Source organism: Ochotona curzoniae, unplaced genomic scaffold, assembly GCF_017591425.1.
Source record: "Ochotona curzoniae isolate NIBS_2020 unplaced genomic scaffold, NIBS_Ocur_1.0 scaffold_3208, whole genome shotgun sequence".
In the NCBI taxonomy this organism is placed as follows: Eukaryota; Metazoa; Chordata; class Mammalia; order Lagomorpha; family Ochotonidae; genus Ochotona; species Ochotona curzoniae.
In genome coordinates this window covers 16,984,778-16,999,885 of record NW_024467106.1, presented here as the reverse complement: position 1 = coordinate 16,999,885, position 15,108 = coordinate 16,984,778, and the positions used below count along the sequence as shown (strand labels likewise).

The 15,108-nt window shown below is 50.1% G+C and overlaps 1 protein-coding gene across 4 annotated transcripts in view; it reads left to right on the top strand.

Annotated features, from left to right (window-relative positions):
• The window catches only part of RGS3 (regulator of G protein signaling 3), a 124,282-nt gene that overhangs the window by 84,899 nt on the left and 24,275 nt on the right, over nt 1-15,108 (top strand). The window contains exon 1 of one of the 4 annotated variants that reach the window (XM_040963878.1): nt 11,440-11,714. The exons of 1 other annotated variant lie outside the window; for it this stretch is intronic. In XM_040963878.1, coding sequence (XP_040819812.1) covers nt 11,661-11,714 — 54 coding nt within the window. In that variant the 5' untranslated portion in view covers nt 11,440-11,660. Of the gene's footprint in view, nt 1-11,439; nt 11,715-11,758; nt 12,078-15,108 lie in introns of those variants that run through there. 2 more of the 4 variants (XM_040963877.1, XM_040963880.1) reach the window with 2 other exon arrangements.

Genomic DNA, 15,108 nt, shown 5'->3' with positions numbered 1-15,108 from the left:
ATTGTCTCTCCCATTCTCACATATTTATACTTCTAAATAAAATTAGTATATTTTAAAGTTATTTAAAAATTTATTTTTATTTGAAAAGCAGATTTACAGAGTGGGGAGAGAGCGAGCGAGAAAGAGAGATCTTCTGCCCACTGGTTCACTCCCCAAATGGCAGCAGTGCAGGGGCCTGGCACTTCTTCTGGGTTTTCCACATGGATGCAAGGGCCTGGCACTTGAACCATATTCTGCTACTTTTCCAGGCACATTAGTAAGGAACTGTATCAAAAGTGGTGCAGCCAGGACTCAAACCAGCAGCCATATGGGATGCTGGAGCTGCAGACCAAGGCAATGACCCCAAATTATTTTAAAACTTACTTATTGGAGAGGAAGACAACGTTAAAGAGAGAGAACGAACATGATCCTGTTCCCTTCTGCCGTCTGACCCCACAGATGCCTGCAAGGATCAGGAATAAGGCAGGATAAAGCTGGGAGCTGGGCACTCAGTCAAGGTTTTCCACAAAGTGGGGGAGGAACCCAGACACTTAAGCTTTGACCTCCATCTCCCAGGGCTAACATTAATAGAAAGTTGGGGGTCAGGAACCAGTGCTAGAAACGGAACCCAGGACTATCAATATGAGTTATGAATGCCTTAACTGGTATCTTAGCTGCCAGCCCAAATGTCTGCCCCTGAATATTATTTTGTAATTCAGTTACCATCATCTTCCTATCCCTTCTCAAAAATCTCATGGAGATTTGTATCATCACTTGATTGGATTATGTGTAGGAGCAGATGTTTGGCACAGTGGTGAGATATCACTTGGGAGACTGTCATCCTATACTAGAAAGCCCATTTCCAAGTCCAGCATCCTTCTAATGCACGCCTTGTGAGGTGGTGGATGGTCATGCAAGCACTTGGGGCCCTGCTGCCCAACTGGGAAACCTGGATTGAGTTCCGGGCTGTCCTGGCTAGGGCCTGACCCAGCCCTGGCTGTTGAGTGTATTTCAGCAATGAATCAGTGGATGGAAGATCTCTGTGCCTGTTTTCTTAGCTTCGGTCTCTTTCAAATAAAGTGAAACAAAAGCAGTTTGTGAAAGTTTATTCTACACAACACACACACACACACACACACACCAGAAAGGGGATTATAAAACTGCTAATTACTCTCTTCTCATCTGGGAATAAAATTATGTTTCTTCATTTGTGTACATCTGAAGATTCTTCCGGAAAGGTGTGGGAAAAAAGTTTCATAGAAGGCATGTATAGTTTTGGTTAAGATTTGTATGAGATTGAAATTTTTTAAATATCCACTTATTTATTTTGGAAAGCACAGTGACAGAGAAGGGGTGAGGATCTTCCATCTGCTGGTTCACTCCCCAGATGGCTGCAAAAGTCAGGTTTAGACCCACCTAAGCCAGGACTTTGGGGATCTCCCATGTGGCTTAGCAAGAGCCTAAGTACTTGGGTCTTTTGCTGCTGCCTTGCCCAAAATAATAGCAGGAGGCTGGATCAGAAGCCAAATGTCCAGGATTCTAACTGGGGCTGTTATGTGGCATGCTATTGCATGTGGCAGCTTAACCTGCCATACTGCACTGCTGTTTCCTAAATTTTAGCTTTGATTTATACTACAAGTGGGAATGTCGATTAATTTATTTAGTATTTGTATATGTTCTGTAACTGATAATTGTGCAACATTTGTGCCAAAAAAATCCTAAATATTACTGAACCAGATAAAAGAAACATACCATCCCCCCAACTCTGTCACCATCAGTGTTACTCTCCAAGTGCTCTCTGGTGTGGTCCCTTCAAATCTTTTGCCATCCACAAGCATAGATTTACTAAGTAATACCACATTATGCATAAATTTCTGTGACTCATCAGTGAAACTGGATTCTAGAAATGTTTTACATTATTACCTAAAATTATTTCTTTTTTGAGTAGCCAGCAGGCCATAGTTTATTTAATTTATTGATACACAATTAAGCCATTCCTCAGGCTTTGATTGTCTGAACAATGCTTCTGGAACAAATGGCCCCGGAATGTTCCGTGTGTTCCTTCTTGCTGCGTTTGTCGATGGAATGGAGGATGACACAGGCTGCCCAAGTGCTCCGACAGTGGTGTCCTTCTGTTTAGAGGCTAATCCACCCATTCCGTAGATGAGCAAACAGGGGCAGGCAGATTCAGGCTGCGTGTAATCTTGCTTCCTACTGACAGTCAGTGAGGGTACCTATTTCCCCACCCCATCTCATTAGTATTTTGGATGTTGTTGCTCTTTCCATTGTTGGTGTAGGAAGTAAAAAACTCTGTTCCATCTCAGCTCACATTTATTTGCTAATGACGATGGACTTTTTACATTTATTGATGATAAATATTTCTTCTTTGGCTGATTAGTTTATGTCATTTGCCACTATTTTATTTGGGTTTTATCAGATTTGTAAGCTATTTTTATGTGATTGAAATAGCAAGCAGTTAATTCTGTAAGTTATACATTTTCCCATTTTATCATGTCTTATTTCATTTATAATATTTTTATCATTCAAAAATTTAACATTTGTTAGAAAATGAATATTTTTTGTAATCGAGTCTCTTGGGGAGTGGGATTATATTAAGACCTTTCTGACTGAGACTATAAGGAATATTCTCTTACATCTTGTTTATGTACTTTAACTCTTATTTTTTACATTTTTTAAATTTTCAATTTCTCTGCAATTAACTTAGTGCCTGGTGTCAGATGGAAATCTCATTATTGCCATCCCTTTAACAGTTGACCAGTTTTTCCAACCATGGTTTTTTTTTTTTTTTTAAGGATTTTTTTTTTCACTCAAAGTTAGTTACAGAGAGGGAGAGAGAATCTTCCATTCTCTGATTCACTCCTTAGGAGGCCATCATAAGTCCTGGACTGGACCAGTATCCAGGAGCTTCTTTCTGATCTCCCACATTAGTCCAAACATTTGTAGCATCCTTCACTGCTTTTCCCAGGCCATTAACAGGGAACTGGAAGGGAAGTAGAGCAGTGGGACATGAACCAGTGCCCTTAGGGGATGCTAGCCCCAATCCTGATTTTTCTTCAAGAGATTTATTTTATTTGTTCGAAATGCAGAGTGATACAGAGAGGGAGAAGTTTTAAAAAATCTTGCATCTACTTCATTCCCCAAATGCTTATATAACGCAGCATAGATCAGGCCAAAGCCAGAAACCTGGAACTCTATCCTGCTGTGGCATGTGGGTGTCAGGTGTCCAAATACTAGGATCATCTTCCCGTGCCTTCCCAGATGTGTTAGCTGGGAGCTGGACCTGCAGCATCCGGGACTTGGGGTGTTACTGTTGCAGGTGGTGGCTTACCCCACTATTGCAGGCCCAACCCTGTGTTTTGAGCTGTCCCTTCTTTTATATATATACATATATATGTATATATACATACATATACACACAATAAGCATATATATGTGCATATATGTAGGTCAGCTTCTCAGATCTAGGTGGGTTTGAATTTTCTAGTCTTCATCACTAATTCATCTAATCCTACATCAGACTGAGACTTCGTGACTGTAGCTGCGTGAAATGCGTAAGCAATGTGTAGCTCTTTTACACGTGAATCTCAGTCTGAGCTTTACAATGGATCTGTAATCTTTTGTCCCACCTCCTGCTACCTGTCAGCCCTGCTTTCTCCCGTACCTGAAATTGTCTGGAATGCTGCCTTGTGATTGTTACTATTTTTAGACACTAGTTCTAGTCCAAGAATCACCCAAGAGTCAATCAACTTAAAGTTACATTTTGCTTCCAGTTCCAGTTGTCAGTAATAAAGTCTGCGTTTCTGGCTTCATTGCTTGCTCCCCTCTTGAGCACCGTATCATCTCACTTGACTTCTTGATTTCGATTCACTTTTGTCTGGAGAGCTTTCTTGAGACCATCCCCCCCCCCCCCGAAAACCTCCTTAGGCCCCCTTAATTCTGTCTTCTTGCTCAAGTCATGATTTGCTTGCAATAGTGAGTTCTAGGTTAATAATGAAAATACCTGTGAAATGTGAAATACCTGTTCTCTTGCTCAAGTCATGATTTGCTTGCAATGGTGAATTCTAGGCTAATAGTCCTTCTCTCAGAAAACCCAGTAGCCATGCTCTGCACTCTCCTTGCATAGAGTGTTGTCAGAAGGGCATGTTAACCTGATTCTCTGGCCTTTCTGCATGGCACCAACCAAGCTCTCTTTCCAATCTTTGGAATTCAGGAAGTTTATAAGATTGCTTCTGGTTGCTTCTAGTTGGGTAATTTCCCTTCGCACTGACTAGGTGAACCCTTTCAGTCACAAGAGTCAAGTGTTCTTTTAGTCCAGGGAGATTTTCTATTCATTTTTTGGGATTGTTGATGTTCCCCCTTTGAGGGATTTTTATTATGAGTAATAATGACACCTAACATTTATGGAATTTGCTTTCCTTCTGCTGTGAAATTGGCCCAACATTAGTATTGCTATCTCCATTTTGTACATGAGGAAGCAAAGGAACAGAGAATCAGGTAGATTGAACTGGGTCTTATTGCTAGGAGGAATAGCCACAATCCAAACCCAGAAACAGGCCCAAGAGCTTGTGTTCATAGCAACCACAGTATACTCCTGTCCTGTGGTGTCCACCCCAGGGCCAGCCTTAGCCCTGACCTTGACACTCTGTAGGGGCAACACAGAGTGTTGACAGCTGGGGTGGGGCAAACTTGAGAGTGCTACAATTATAGAGTTGCCATAGGTGGTGATGCTGAGGGCCAGCAAAGGGCAGCAATCAAAGGTTTTCCTGTGACTTTAGAATCAAGGATCTACCTTCCCCTTCCTGCCCTTTCCATCTGTCTCAGGCCTCCTCTCTATCCCTGGAACTTTTTCCTGTGGCTCCTGTGGCTCTCCCTGTTCCCAATCCTGTCCCTTTAGTTTCCTTTCTGAACAGCAGCCCACGTGACTTTTCCTATGGCACAAACCAGGTCACCCTCTCACTGCTGAATGTTTGTTAAATGATTTCACGAATGAACAAATACTTTTAGAGGGCCTAAAGTGCTAAGTACTGCTGACTTAATCAGGAATCTCCTGGTTATCCATAGTAAGAACCCAACTCAAATGAGCTCAGCCCATACATGAACTTCTTTGAATGATGAAAGGTAGTCTTGAGGCATCTTTGGATTCAGGCCATTGAGCAACAGCATCGAGAACTGGGCTCATCCTCTTCATCTCTTGGTCATGCCTACTTATGTGTTGACTCACCCCCTCGGTGGCGGCTGTAGAGCTGCCGAAAGTGTCAGCTCTGAGATAATGATTGCTCATTTTAGTAGTAGTCCCTTGCCCGAGTTCCATGGCCCAAGTTGGATCACATACCCATCTCAATCACTGAAGACAGAGAAGTGGGCTCAACTGGTCACCTGAGACTTAGGTCACATGCCCATCCTTGTGGGAGCTGGGCCAGATCCTGGTGAATCACCTGGTGTGAGATGAACAAGGGAAACATTTTTCTTCAGATGGCATGCTTGACCAGTCCATGTGCCCCTCATCCCCTAACAGTCTGCTGTAGGGGAAGAACACTGGAGGACAGACACAGACACACAATGAGCAGCATGGAACGACTCCAGGACAGTTGTGAAGGGGTCAACGAGAGCACCTATTGGAAAAGACTTGGTCAGGGACGTTAGGGAAGATTCTGAGGTAATGTGAGGCATCAGAAGGATTGTTCTAGATGAGGACTTGGAAGCAGATCAGCATAGGTAGTTAGAATAAACAAAGTAGATGAAGCCCAAGATGATGCTGGAGAAGTGTTCAGGGCCTTCTGCTGTAGAAATCGAGCTAGGTGGGACACAGATTTTGACCTTTACCAGTACTCAGCCATGGGAGCTGCCTTGCTGGATTTGAGAGGTAGAGAACTCCCACTGGCCTTGTGGAGGAGGGCAAGGTAAGAAACTGGACAAGTTTGGAGCTGTTACCATCAGCCAGGGAGGGTGATGTGGGCTATGGTAAAGTTGCTAGGGATTGAGGGAGAGGCATGCAAGAGCTACATGATGTGGAGGGGTAGGGATTGACAGAGCCTGATGGGTAATCAGCTGGGGTGTGTTTGGGAGAGGGATGACATTCAGGAGTCAGGCTTAGGCAAACAGGAGCATGGTATTGCCACTGTCTGAGCCAGGAGCAGTGGAGGAGGAACCGTGTGGGTGGCCAGATCATGGGTTTACTGTAGGTGGTAGCATCGTGAAGCAGCATGATAGAGTCCAAGTCAGTGAAACCTTACAGAAACCTGAGCGTTGAAATCAGGCCTTGTGAACCGCCTGTAGAGAAGGGTCTGTGCTTTAGAACTCACATTGTGTGCGATTGTTACAGTTTGCCATCAGCTGCTCCAGTCCACAAATCTCTGGAATGTATCATGCAAGTTCCTAGCCAGTTTCAGTTTTGCTACTTATCTCATTGTGGAACAGTACAAAGCAGCTCATGAACCCTCACCGTTCTGCAGACTATGTTTTGAATAGATGAAGTCCTACAGTGTGCAGGTTTTGCAGATGGGGACACTAAGGCTCTGAGAAGGGCTTGGCTTAGCCCTAGGAATCATGGGATACAGTGGTAGTGTTTGCATCTACTTCCTCCCCTACCCCTCACCCCCAGCCTGATCCTCTGGTTACAACCTGAACTCAAGACCAACAGTCCAAGCAGGGACGGCCCCAGGGGAGGGCATGGATGCTCCAAACTTTCCAGGAACTCAGCTTGTCAGTACATGGCCTGGCCCTCAAGCTGGCAAGAACAAAGTGGGTTGAGGATTGCTCCCAAAAGCTTTAAGTTTCAGGCCTGCATGTGGTTGGTTGGGCTAGCGCCAGGAAGGGAGATGGTCATGACTCCTGGTCGTTCTGTGCTGCTGTAACTGCCCAAGGTCAGGCTGATACTACTGAGGTGACCACAAAGTGTGCCCCGGGCTGGGGACAGAAGCCAGTTAACTATAGGTCTCGGGACCAGCTCCAATGGGGAGATTTGGTATCCTGGCATCCGTTGTATGAGGGCTTCTCTTCGCTATGGTTCTTACTACGGTTCCTACTGACAAGCTGAGAATTGTCCTTTACTATCCGTTGTTGCTGATGAAGAGATTAATGGCAAAGGAAGAGACATTTAGGAAGCGTGCCTAGGGGGCGAACATACAGTTAAGAACTTAAGTCCTGGGGTTAAAGAAGGCCTCTGCTCTGCCAAGTTTAGTTTCATGATCAATGACATGGGCAAACTGATAACACCCTATAGCTCAGTAAGTGGTCATTGTATTAGTCCTCTTCCCCTTACTGTAATAGAATACCTAAGATTGGACAATTCATAAGGAAATGAGGCTTATTTAGCTCACAGTCTCAAAGGGTCTAGGGCATGGCACAGGCACTTGCTCAGTTTGAGTGACTTCATAGCAGACATAGTGGTGGGAGCTTCGGAGTGGGGGAGGGAGCGATCCCATGAGGGGGAGTCAGGGAGCAGAGAGGACCCAGTCTTACTCTTTTATAACAACCTGCTTGTGAGACCTAGCCAGCGTCCCACGAGAACTAGGCTTATTACTTCCCAGGGCAGTGCCCCCAGTGACCCAATTATGTTGCTCTAGGCCCTGCATCTTAAAGGCTCCACCATCTACCAGCCTTTCCACACTGAAAACTAAACTTCCAGTGTACAAACCCCCGGGGGATGCAAGCCATGCCAAAGCAGGAACATCAGTAATCACCAGCTCTCAGTACACACCAGGCGTGTGTTAGGCCATCAGCAGGTGTTACGATGCCTATCTTTCCTGCTCACACCAACGCTTTCGAGGTTAATTCTGTCCATCAATAGTGCTATAGTAATAACACACCGACAATGATGGCAGTGCTCATCTATCAGGCACTTACTGTGTGCCATGCAGTCCACATACAAAACCTCATTTAGTCCCTGCCAGGGCTCAGTGAAGGAGAGGAAACAGACTCAGAGACTGACTTGCCCATAGTCATTCACTCTGACTTTCTGGGCTGTTTCTGAGTACCATTGACACAGGTGATCACTGTAGCAGGAGACCTGAGAGGGAAATGAGAATGACCACTGCTGAGACTGTGGGTCTCTACTCCATGTCAAGAGGCCAAGGAGAGAAGGGAATTAGCCTAGATTCTGCATGCTAGAACCAAAATTCTCTGTGAACTCGTATCTAGAGCTACCCGATCACTTAGGATGGTAACCTCAGGACAAAGCACATGCTACCAGGAATAGTTAGATTCCCACTTGTAACTAGCCATAGTAGGATGTATCCCAGTGTTAGAATCTGAGGCTAAAGCATGGCCAGACAACCTCTGTGCAGCATCAGCACCCACATCTGCTATGCCCACCTTTGCATCTCATCCTAGAAGCAAGCTCTTTCCCTGCCAACCCTATACCCTTATCTCCTGGCTAAGTAGGAACTCAGTGGGCATCAAAATGACCAGGTTTCCTGGCTGACTCTGCAGAGCGGAGGGTCTTTATAGATGCAGCCAGGGGACCCCCAGGCCTCGGCAGGCTAACAGGTTCAAAGCTTCGGACCATGGAGCATATGCACAGATACTTCCAGGGAGTTTCAGAGCAGCCCAGACATTTGACTTTCTGAAGCAGCAGTCTGGGGGCAGGGCTCTGTAGAGGGGAGGCTAGTGTGTCACCTGACACAGGCTGGGGTGTCCAGACTTAATGAAGGCCTAAGCAGCTGCTGGCAGCGCAGAGGGGATGCTCTTAGTCCCTCTCATGTTCTTATTCCTGCACCAACCCTCTCCACAACTTCCATACTGTACCATTGGCACTGTCACTTTCTAGGATGGGGAGACTGAATGAACAACCCCTGGCAGGTGCCCTGTTCTCTGTGTGAGGGACATTGCCGGGACTTCACTTCCGCCAGAGAGAGTCTGCACAGGGAAAGGAAGTGGGCTCCTGTATGTAGGGCTGTTGGTGCATTGGGCTTAACAGAATGGAGACAGGAAAGGAAGATGTGAGCTGCAGGGGAGAGGTAGGACCAGCACCTGGGCTGCATCTCCCTAGGCGGCCTCTCTGGAGCCTTGGGCCCTGCCTGAAGGTATTGTCCCATGGGAGGTGGACCCTGTCCTGGGTGCTGCTGCCTGCTGAGGTGGGGAGTTTGCTGGTACTTGGGCTGCAGAGACGTCCAGCTTCTCAGGCTGCCTGGTGAGGACTGAGTAGTGTACACATAGTAGAAAGTGGACCCGGCTCCATCTGTAGGTCTACACTGGCTTGAAGGTAATCCTGAGAGGGGCTCATAATCTCTCATGGCCTCTGTTTATCTGTGAAACAGGGATATTAGGAGTTGTAATCTAAACAAGTTATGAGAACTTCATAATTGGGATGTGCGATCATACTGTCATTGAGGGTTAGGTTTGGGTAACTAGAACCGGTACATCAACACCTGGGCTTTGGGCCCTGAGTATCCAAGGGTATTGACCCCTTGGGCCTGCAGGCCACCAATATTTCACTGTCCTGTGGGTTGTCATTTCTCCTGTACTGAATAGCACTGTCGTTTATCTAAGTATGAGACATAAGAGGTGGGACCAAGTAGTGGCTGCTCTCAGTCGTGCTAACCAGTTGTTCTGCCTCTTGAGAATCATGCTCGCTTTCTGGGCTTTTGTTTCAATGGCTATAAATGAGGAGATAGGAGTGAAAGATCTCCAGAGAGACAGCCTGGCAACCATAATACCCCTATGTCACCTCAGGTTGTATTCTGGGAAGGCCACTGCATGGACAGAAAGAAGAGTAGCTGCCCTAGGACTGCCCTGGCCAGTCTGGTCTGGCAAACCCCTGGTTTGGGTCCTGGAGCTGCTTGGCTGTCTCTCCTTGGTGCTGTGATCCAGGGCTCTGATGAAAGTGTCCTGGACCCAGCGCCCCGGCTTGGCAGAGCTGCTCTGTTCATCACAGCACAGTCTCATTGTGGGCTTGTTGGTGGGACCATGTGGCTGCTGTCTGTGCCCTCCTCACTGGACGACCAGCTGCAGGAGCATAGGGCCTGGGTCTGTCTTCTCCATCATCCCATCTCCAGGGACCCAGCACAGGGCCTGGGCATGGACTAGCCACTCCTGAGCCAGGAGATCATCAGAAAGCAGGTGGAGACCTGTGGAAGCAGGGAGCCCTGTGTGCAGGCTCCCCCGCCTCAGAATTCCTCCCAGGCTCCAGCAAGGCCATCCTGGGAACCAGCCTCTCCCCCCAGGAATCGACCATCTTCTGAGACCTACCTCCTAGTTCCCCAAGAGTCCACTGGGTGACAGTCTCCCAGTCTGGAACTTTCCTGGGCTCTGTCCAGGCTGGTGTGGCTGTATCCTCCCCTTGCCCTGCCCCTGACGCAGTGAAACGCCCCTGGGAGCTTATTGGTGCCAAGTTGCTCCAGCAAAGGGTGTTTTCTTGAACCAGTATGTGTGCAGACAGTTGTGTAGAATGAGAGATGGGAGAGGTGGGAATAGAGCATGAGGTAAGAAGGGACTCAGACTCGGGAGGAGATGGGCACGGAGGTGCTGGGGCTACCTCAGGAAAAAGAGTGGCTGAGGACAGGAGAGGGGGTTCCTCTGTGCCTGCCACTGAAGGGACCACTTGCCCTGGGACGGGCACAACCCCCTCCACCTGGGCTCCAGGAGCAGTGTTCATGGCATCAAAGAACAGCTTTGTGGCAGTGGACTGCTTGGTTCTCGCCAGGGAACAATGGGCTCGGAGCTAGACTGATCGCTCTTCCATCCTGGCTTCATAGCCATTTGGCTCGTGACCACAGGCGCCACCCACCCTCTGCAGGTCCCGTGTCTGTAAACAGGGTGATAATAGTCCTGCTGCACACCACACCGAGCAGCATTAAATGAATTACTGCAGGCAAAGCTCTGGGAGCAAAACCTGGCTCAGCGCTCCTGTCCAAAAAGGGGTAGCCAAAAGCTGGCTCACTAAATCCTCCATCCATCCCACAGGTGGGCAGTTCAGGGGGTTCAGGCCCATTCTACAGGCATGGAAACTGAGGCTCGGTGAAGGGCAGGGACGTTGCTCAGTGACACTCAGTGCTGAGCTGGAGTTACAACTGGGGACCCTCGCTTCCTGGTATGGTCCCTGGATTGGACCATCTTCTTCAACCATGGTCAGCCTATCTTAAGCTCTGTGCATCATGGAGTTTAGCTTACAAAGGCACTTAAAAAACGCTTAGCCAGCTGTGCTGGGGATGCTGCCAGGAGGGTACTGAAGCCGCCACTCCACCCCACCCGCGAGGTGGTCAGCTCTGAGGGCTCCAGGCCCCTGGGTTCACTTGCAGTCACCCTCTGGGACAGAGCAGCGTGGGGGTGGGGGTGTGCCAGGGAAGTCTCGGTGATTGGCTGAGTCCTGCCAGGGAGCGGCAGGCGGCTTTGCGGGCTGCCCCAGCCCGGGAGCCCTCAGGCTGTGCTGTGCGCGGGGCGGAGCCGGCTCCCGATCCGATCCCGGTGCCAGGGGGGTGCCGCCAGCAGCGGAGGGATGCCTCGCCCTCCCAGGCGGCACTCCGGGGGGCAGCTTGGGCACTGGGGCCGGGCAGCAGGGGAGCCGGCGTCTGTGAACTTGTGAGCGTGTACCCCGGGGTGCCAGCTGGGTCCCCGCGGCAGAAGGACAGGCTCGGCGAGGACTCGTGCACAGCGCGCAGAGACATCCCAGACTCAGTCGCCCATTTGAAAGTGGTGTGGGAAGCCGCGGAGTTTTGTCTTTGATGGAAGAAAGAAGCTCAGCTTTTCTTCAGAGTGGCGGCCGCCGGCTGGACAGGGTGTGTGTTTGGGAAGGGCCCTGGAGAAGGAGGAGGAGGAAGAGGAAGGCGAGAAGGAGGCGGAGGACAAGTGGGAGGAGGGACGGGTGATGCAAGGGTTTTGAAAATGCTACCTAAATGTAGGAGGTGGAACCTGGCCACTGGGTTCTGCTTTCCCCGGCAGGTATCGCTCCCCTCGGGAACTTGGGTGAGTCCATAAATAGCCCTGCTGACACAAAGGAGCTTGACACTGCTGGCCGCCAGGAGCTGCCACAGCCACAGCCGCCCGGCCGCGGGAGGAGCCGGGTGGAGACCCGGCGGACTGGCTGGTAGGCGGTGGTGGCAGCAGCAGGAGTCGTCTTAGTCTCTGCTGGCTGGTGCTTGGTAGGTGCCTTGGAGGCAGGGGTGTGTTTGAGGGGTGGGGGCGGGCAGGGCGATCTTGTGCTAGCTACTTCATGCCCTTGCTCCTTTTGTTTCTTTCCCAGGGCAGCCATTGATAGGGATGTTGCAAGCAAGCCAGTTGTGTTCCGTAAAGATAGCTGTGTGTCTGTGTGTCCGTGTGTTGGGTCCCTGCAGGGCTAGGGGCACTGCTGCTCCCCACTCCTCAGTTTGCCAGTTGGCTTTTTTTTGCGGGAGAGAAGAGAAATGTTTGGTGACCACAAAGTCGGGACACTGCGTGGGGAGAGAGCTCTCAGCCAGCAGTGTTGGCTATTGTGTCAGGGATGTTGGCCGCCTACCAGGCGCTTGAGGACAGCAGCTCTTGCTTAGCTCCACTGGTGGTCTCCAGTCTCGGGTCTTGGGGTGGTCACCCCTGATCTCTGGGATTTGGCTTCTGCAGAAATGTCCAGGGCAAGCACAAGTGATGATGTTTTGCCTCCTGGGCTCAAGGGCCCTTGGGGTAGGACCTGCACCTGCTTCCCTGGCTCTGGCAGAGAGTAGAGAAGGAGGGTAGATGGGTAGTGGTTAGAGAACCCATTCATTCACAGAGCTAGCTGCTGAGAGTGAACGGAAACCTGTGCTGCTCTCAGTGTGAAGGGCCCATGTCCCCACTCTTGTCCCAAGGTGTCCAGGGAGAACCTGGGCCTAGGGAGGGGATGGCTTGTCAGTTCCAACAGTAGTTCTATGGCTGAGCCAGGACCAAGACAGAAAACTTCTGCCTCAGCCACCATGAACACAGGTCACATGGAAGCCATAACCCTGACCTGCACTAGCTAACTCAGCTTGGAAGATGGGACTCCCGACTTGAAATACTTCACTTGGTGTAGGACTACCAGGCCCCCCGACCCCTGGCAATTCTCTAACTTCCCACATCCTGCAGTCCCTGGGTCTTCTGGCCGGGAGATCTTCCCACCTCCCTTGTGATGGCTGGCGTATGCACACCTCCGGAAGCAGGGAGCTGTAGAGACCTGCCCCACCAGTGCCCATGGGATCTCAGCCAGAGCATTGCAGCCATTGTCAAAGTTTCCACCAGGGCCCCTGGAGTCCTCTGTGCCCAGCCAAGGGGCACCTCCCCTCTTCCCCAGCCCTGGCACGTGGCAAGGCTTAGCCCAGGGCGGGCCCTCCCAGGAGCCAAGTTTTCTCTAGCAAGACTTGCTCCAGGGCCAACTCAGCATCCAAGATGCAGGCAGCTGGTGAGAATGGAGGCTGCGGAGGCAAGTGACCCCTTGGTGGGAGTCTTCGGGCTCTTTGGGCCCCAAGATCACCCATGAGTTCTTGGTATTTGTGATGTTGCTGCATCTCCCAACCTTTTGCCACCGCCCCCCCCTTCCATTTGGTGGGAAGCCTTTCTCCTTTCTGCCCTGCAGGCTTTAACCCCATCCAACTTCCACAGCCCAAACTAAGAAGTACAAGCTTTGGTGGCAGAAGTTCACACATGTGCTTGCTTTGTGTAGTGTTTAGGCAGGATCTGAGCCTGAGTCCCCATAGCCTGACTTAGGTCCCAAGGCATGGGTGGAGAGAGGTGTTGAATTGCCCTGGCCAGTTAGCTCTGCCTGCCCATCTCCTGGCTCTGTGCCTGGTAAGAGAGTGGGCATTGACAACCAGAAGGCCTGGTGAGCAGCTCTTTTTAAAAAGGAGGGGACCTGGTCTCTATAGGTCAGGGTTTTACCCAGAGGGCTGAGGCTGGTTTCAATGGGAGCTGGATGAAGGGAATTTGAGCCTGACTGAAGCCGTAGGGAAGCTGACTTAGGGCCATTTTGGGCTGGATGGTGTCCACACCTAGCCAGGGCCGTGGACAGTAGAGCTCTGTCTGATTCCAAGGCAGTGCTTGCGGTCCTTTGCACAGATTCCTGGGGCTTGGAGCTGAGCTCCTGAAACTCCTTCAGGCTTGATTTAGTAGGGACTGATTCTCAGCTGGTGGTGTGTCCCACTTGCCCAGAGGAGGCACAGCTGAAGGGGGAATGGCCGTGCCAACCAAGTCCCAGTTTCCCATTTGGTCTCTAAGGTCCTGGGGATGGTAGATGGAGAAAAGGGTAAGGCACAGGAGGACTTGCCTGAGCCTATGTGCAACTCAGCAGCAAGGCAGCGACAAGTCCTGCAGCTTGGGTCTTCCTTCCCACCCCCCTCCGCTTGTGCAACCATTGGATGCCTTAGAAGGGTCGATCCAGGGGCTCCCTGGTGACACTTTCCTTTCCAGACCCTTGGGTTTACTTACTAAGTCCTTGCTGTTCTCTGGAAGTGATGGTGTATGCTAGACCAAGGCGTCTTCCGGCCTCTCGTCACTGGATGATCTCAGACAAATTGCCCTCTTTGGATCAATTTCTTCCTAGCAGCAACCAGGGACTGGACCAAGTCTCTTCCAGCCTTTCGACTCTGATTCTTTGTATACCCCTTCCAATTCCTGAGTTCCAGAAGTCAGGTTCAAGGCTAGGGTCTAACTTTGCAAGGAAATAGTCCCCCAACCTATGGCTCAAACGCCTCTGGTTAAAAGCCATCTCATGCAACTCGCAGCCCAAGCCTGGGCTGGGAAGTTTGTTGTTGTTTATGGAGCCAGGCCGTTTCCAAGATGTCATTGCTCAGGGAAAAACCATCATTCCTCCCAGGGATAAACAAGGCTGCTTACAGCTCAGCCCCCTAAGCCCGGAGAGGCTGGAGGCATTCATAGCAGGCCAGCTGGGCCCAGTCCCAGTGAGCCGCTGCCTTCCCTGCACAACCACTTGCACCCAGAAGTCCAAGAATGGGGTTGGGGTAAGGGCAGGGCTTGGCGGTGGGGTGCTGAGGCCACGGGCCACTTGGAAGGTCAGTTTCTAGGCACAAAGGAGAGGAAAGCCAGTCCCAGGATACTTCCCTTGCTTCTGGCAGTGGGCCTAGATCATCCCTACAGATGTGTGGATGGCTGTTAGGTGTGCCCTCTTCTCCAGAGGGCCCAGGGCTCCTCCCCTCTTCTGCTTACCATGGGTCAGCCTGCCTGCACCTG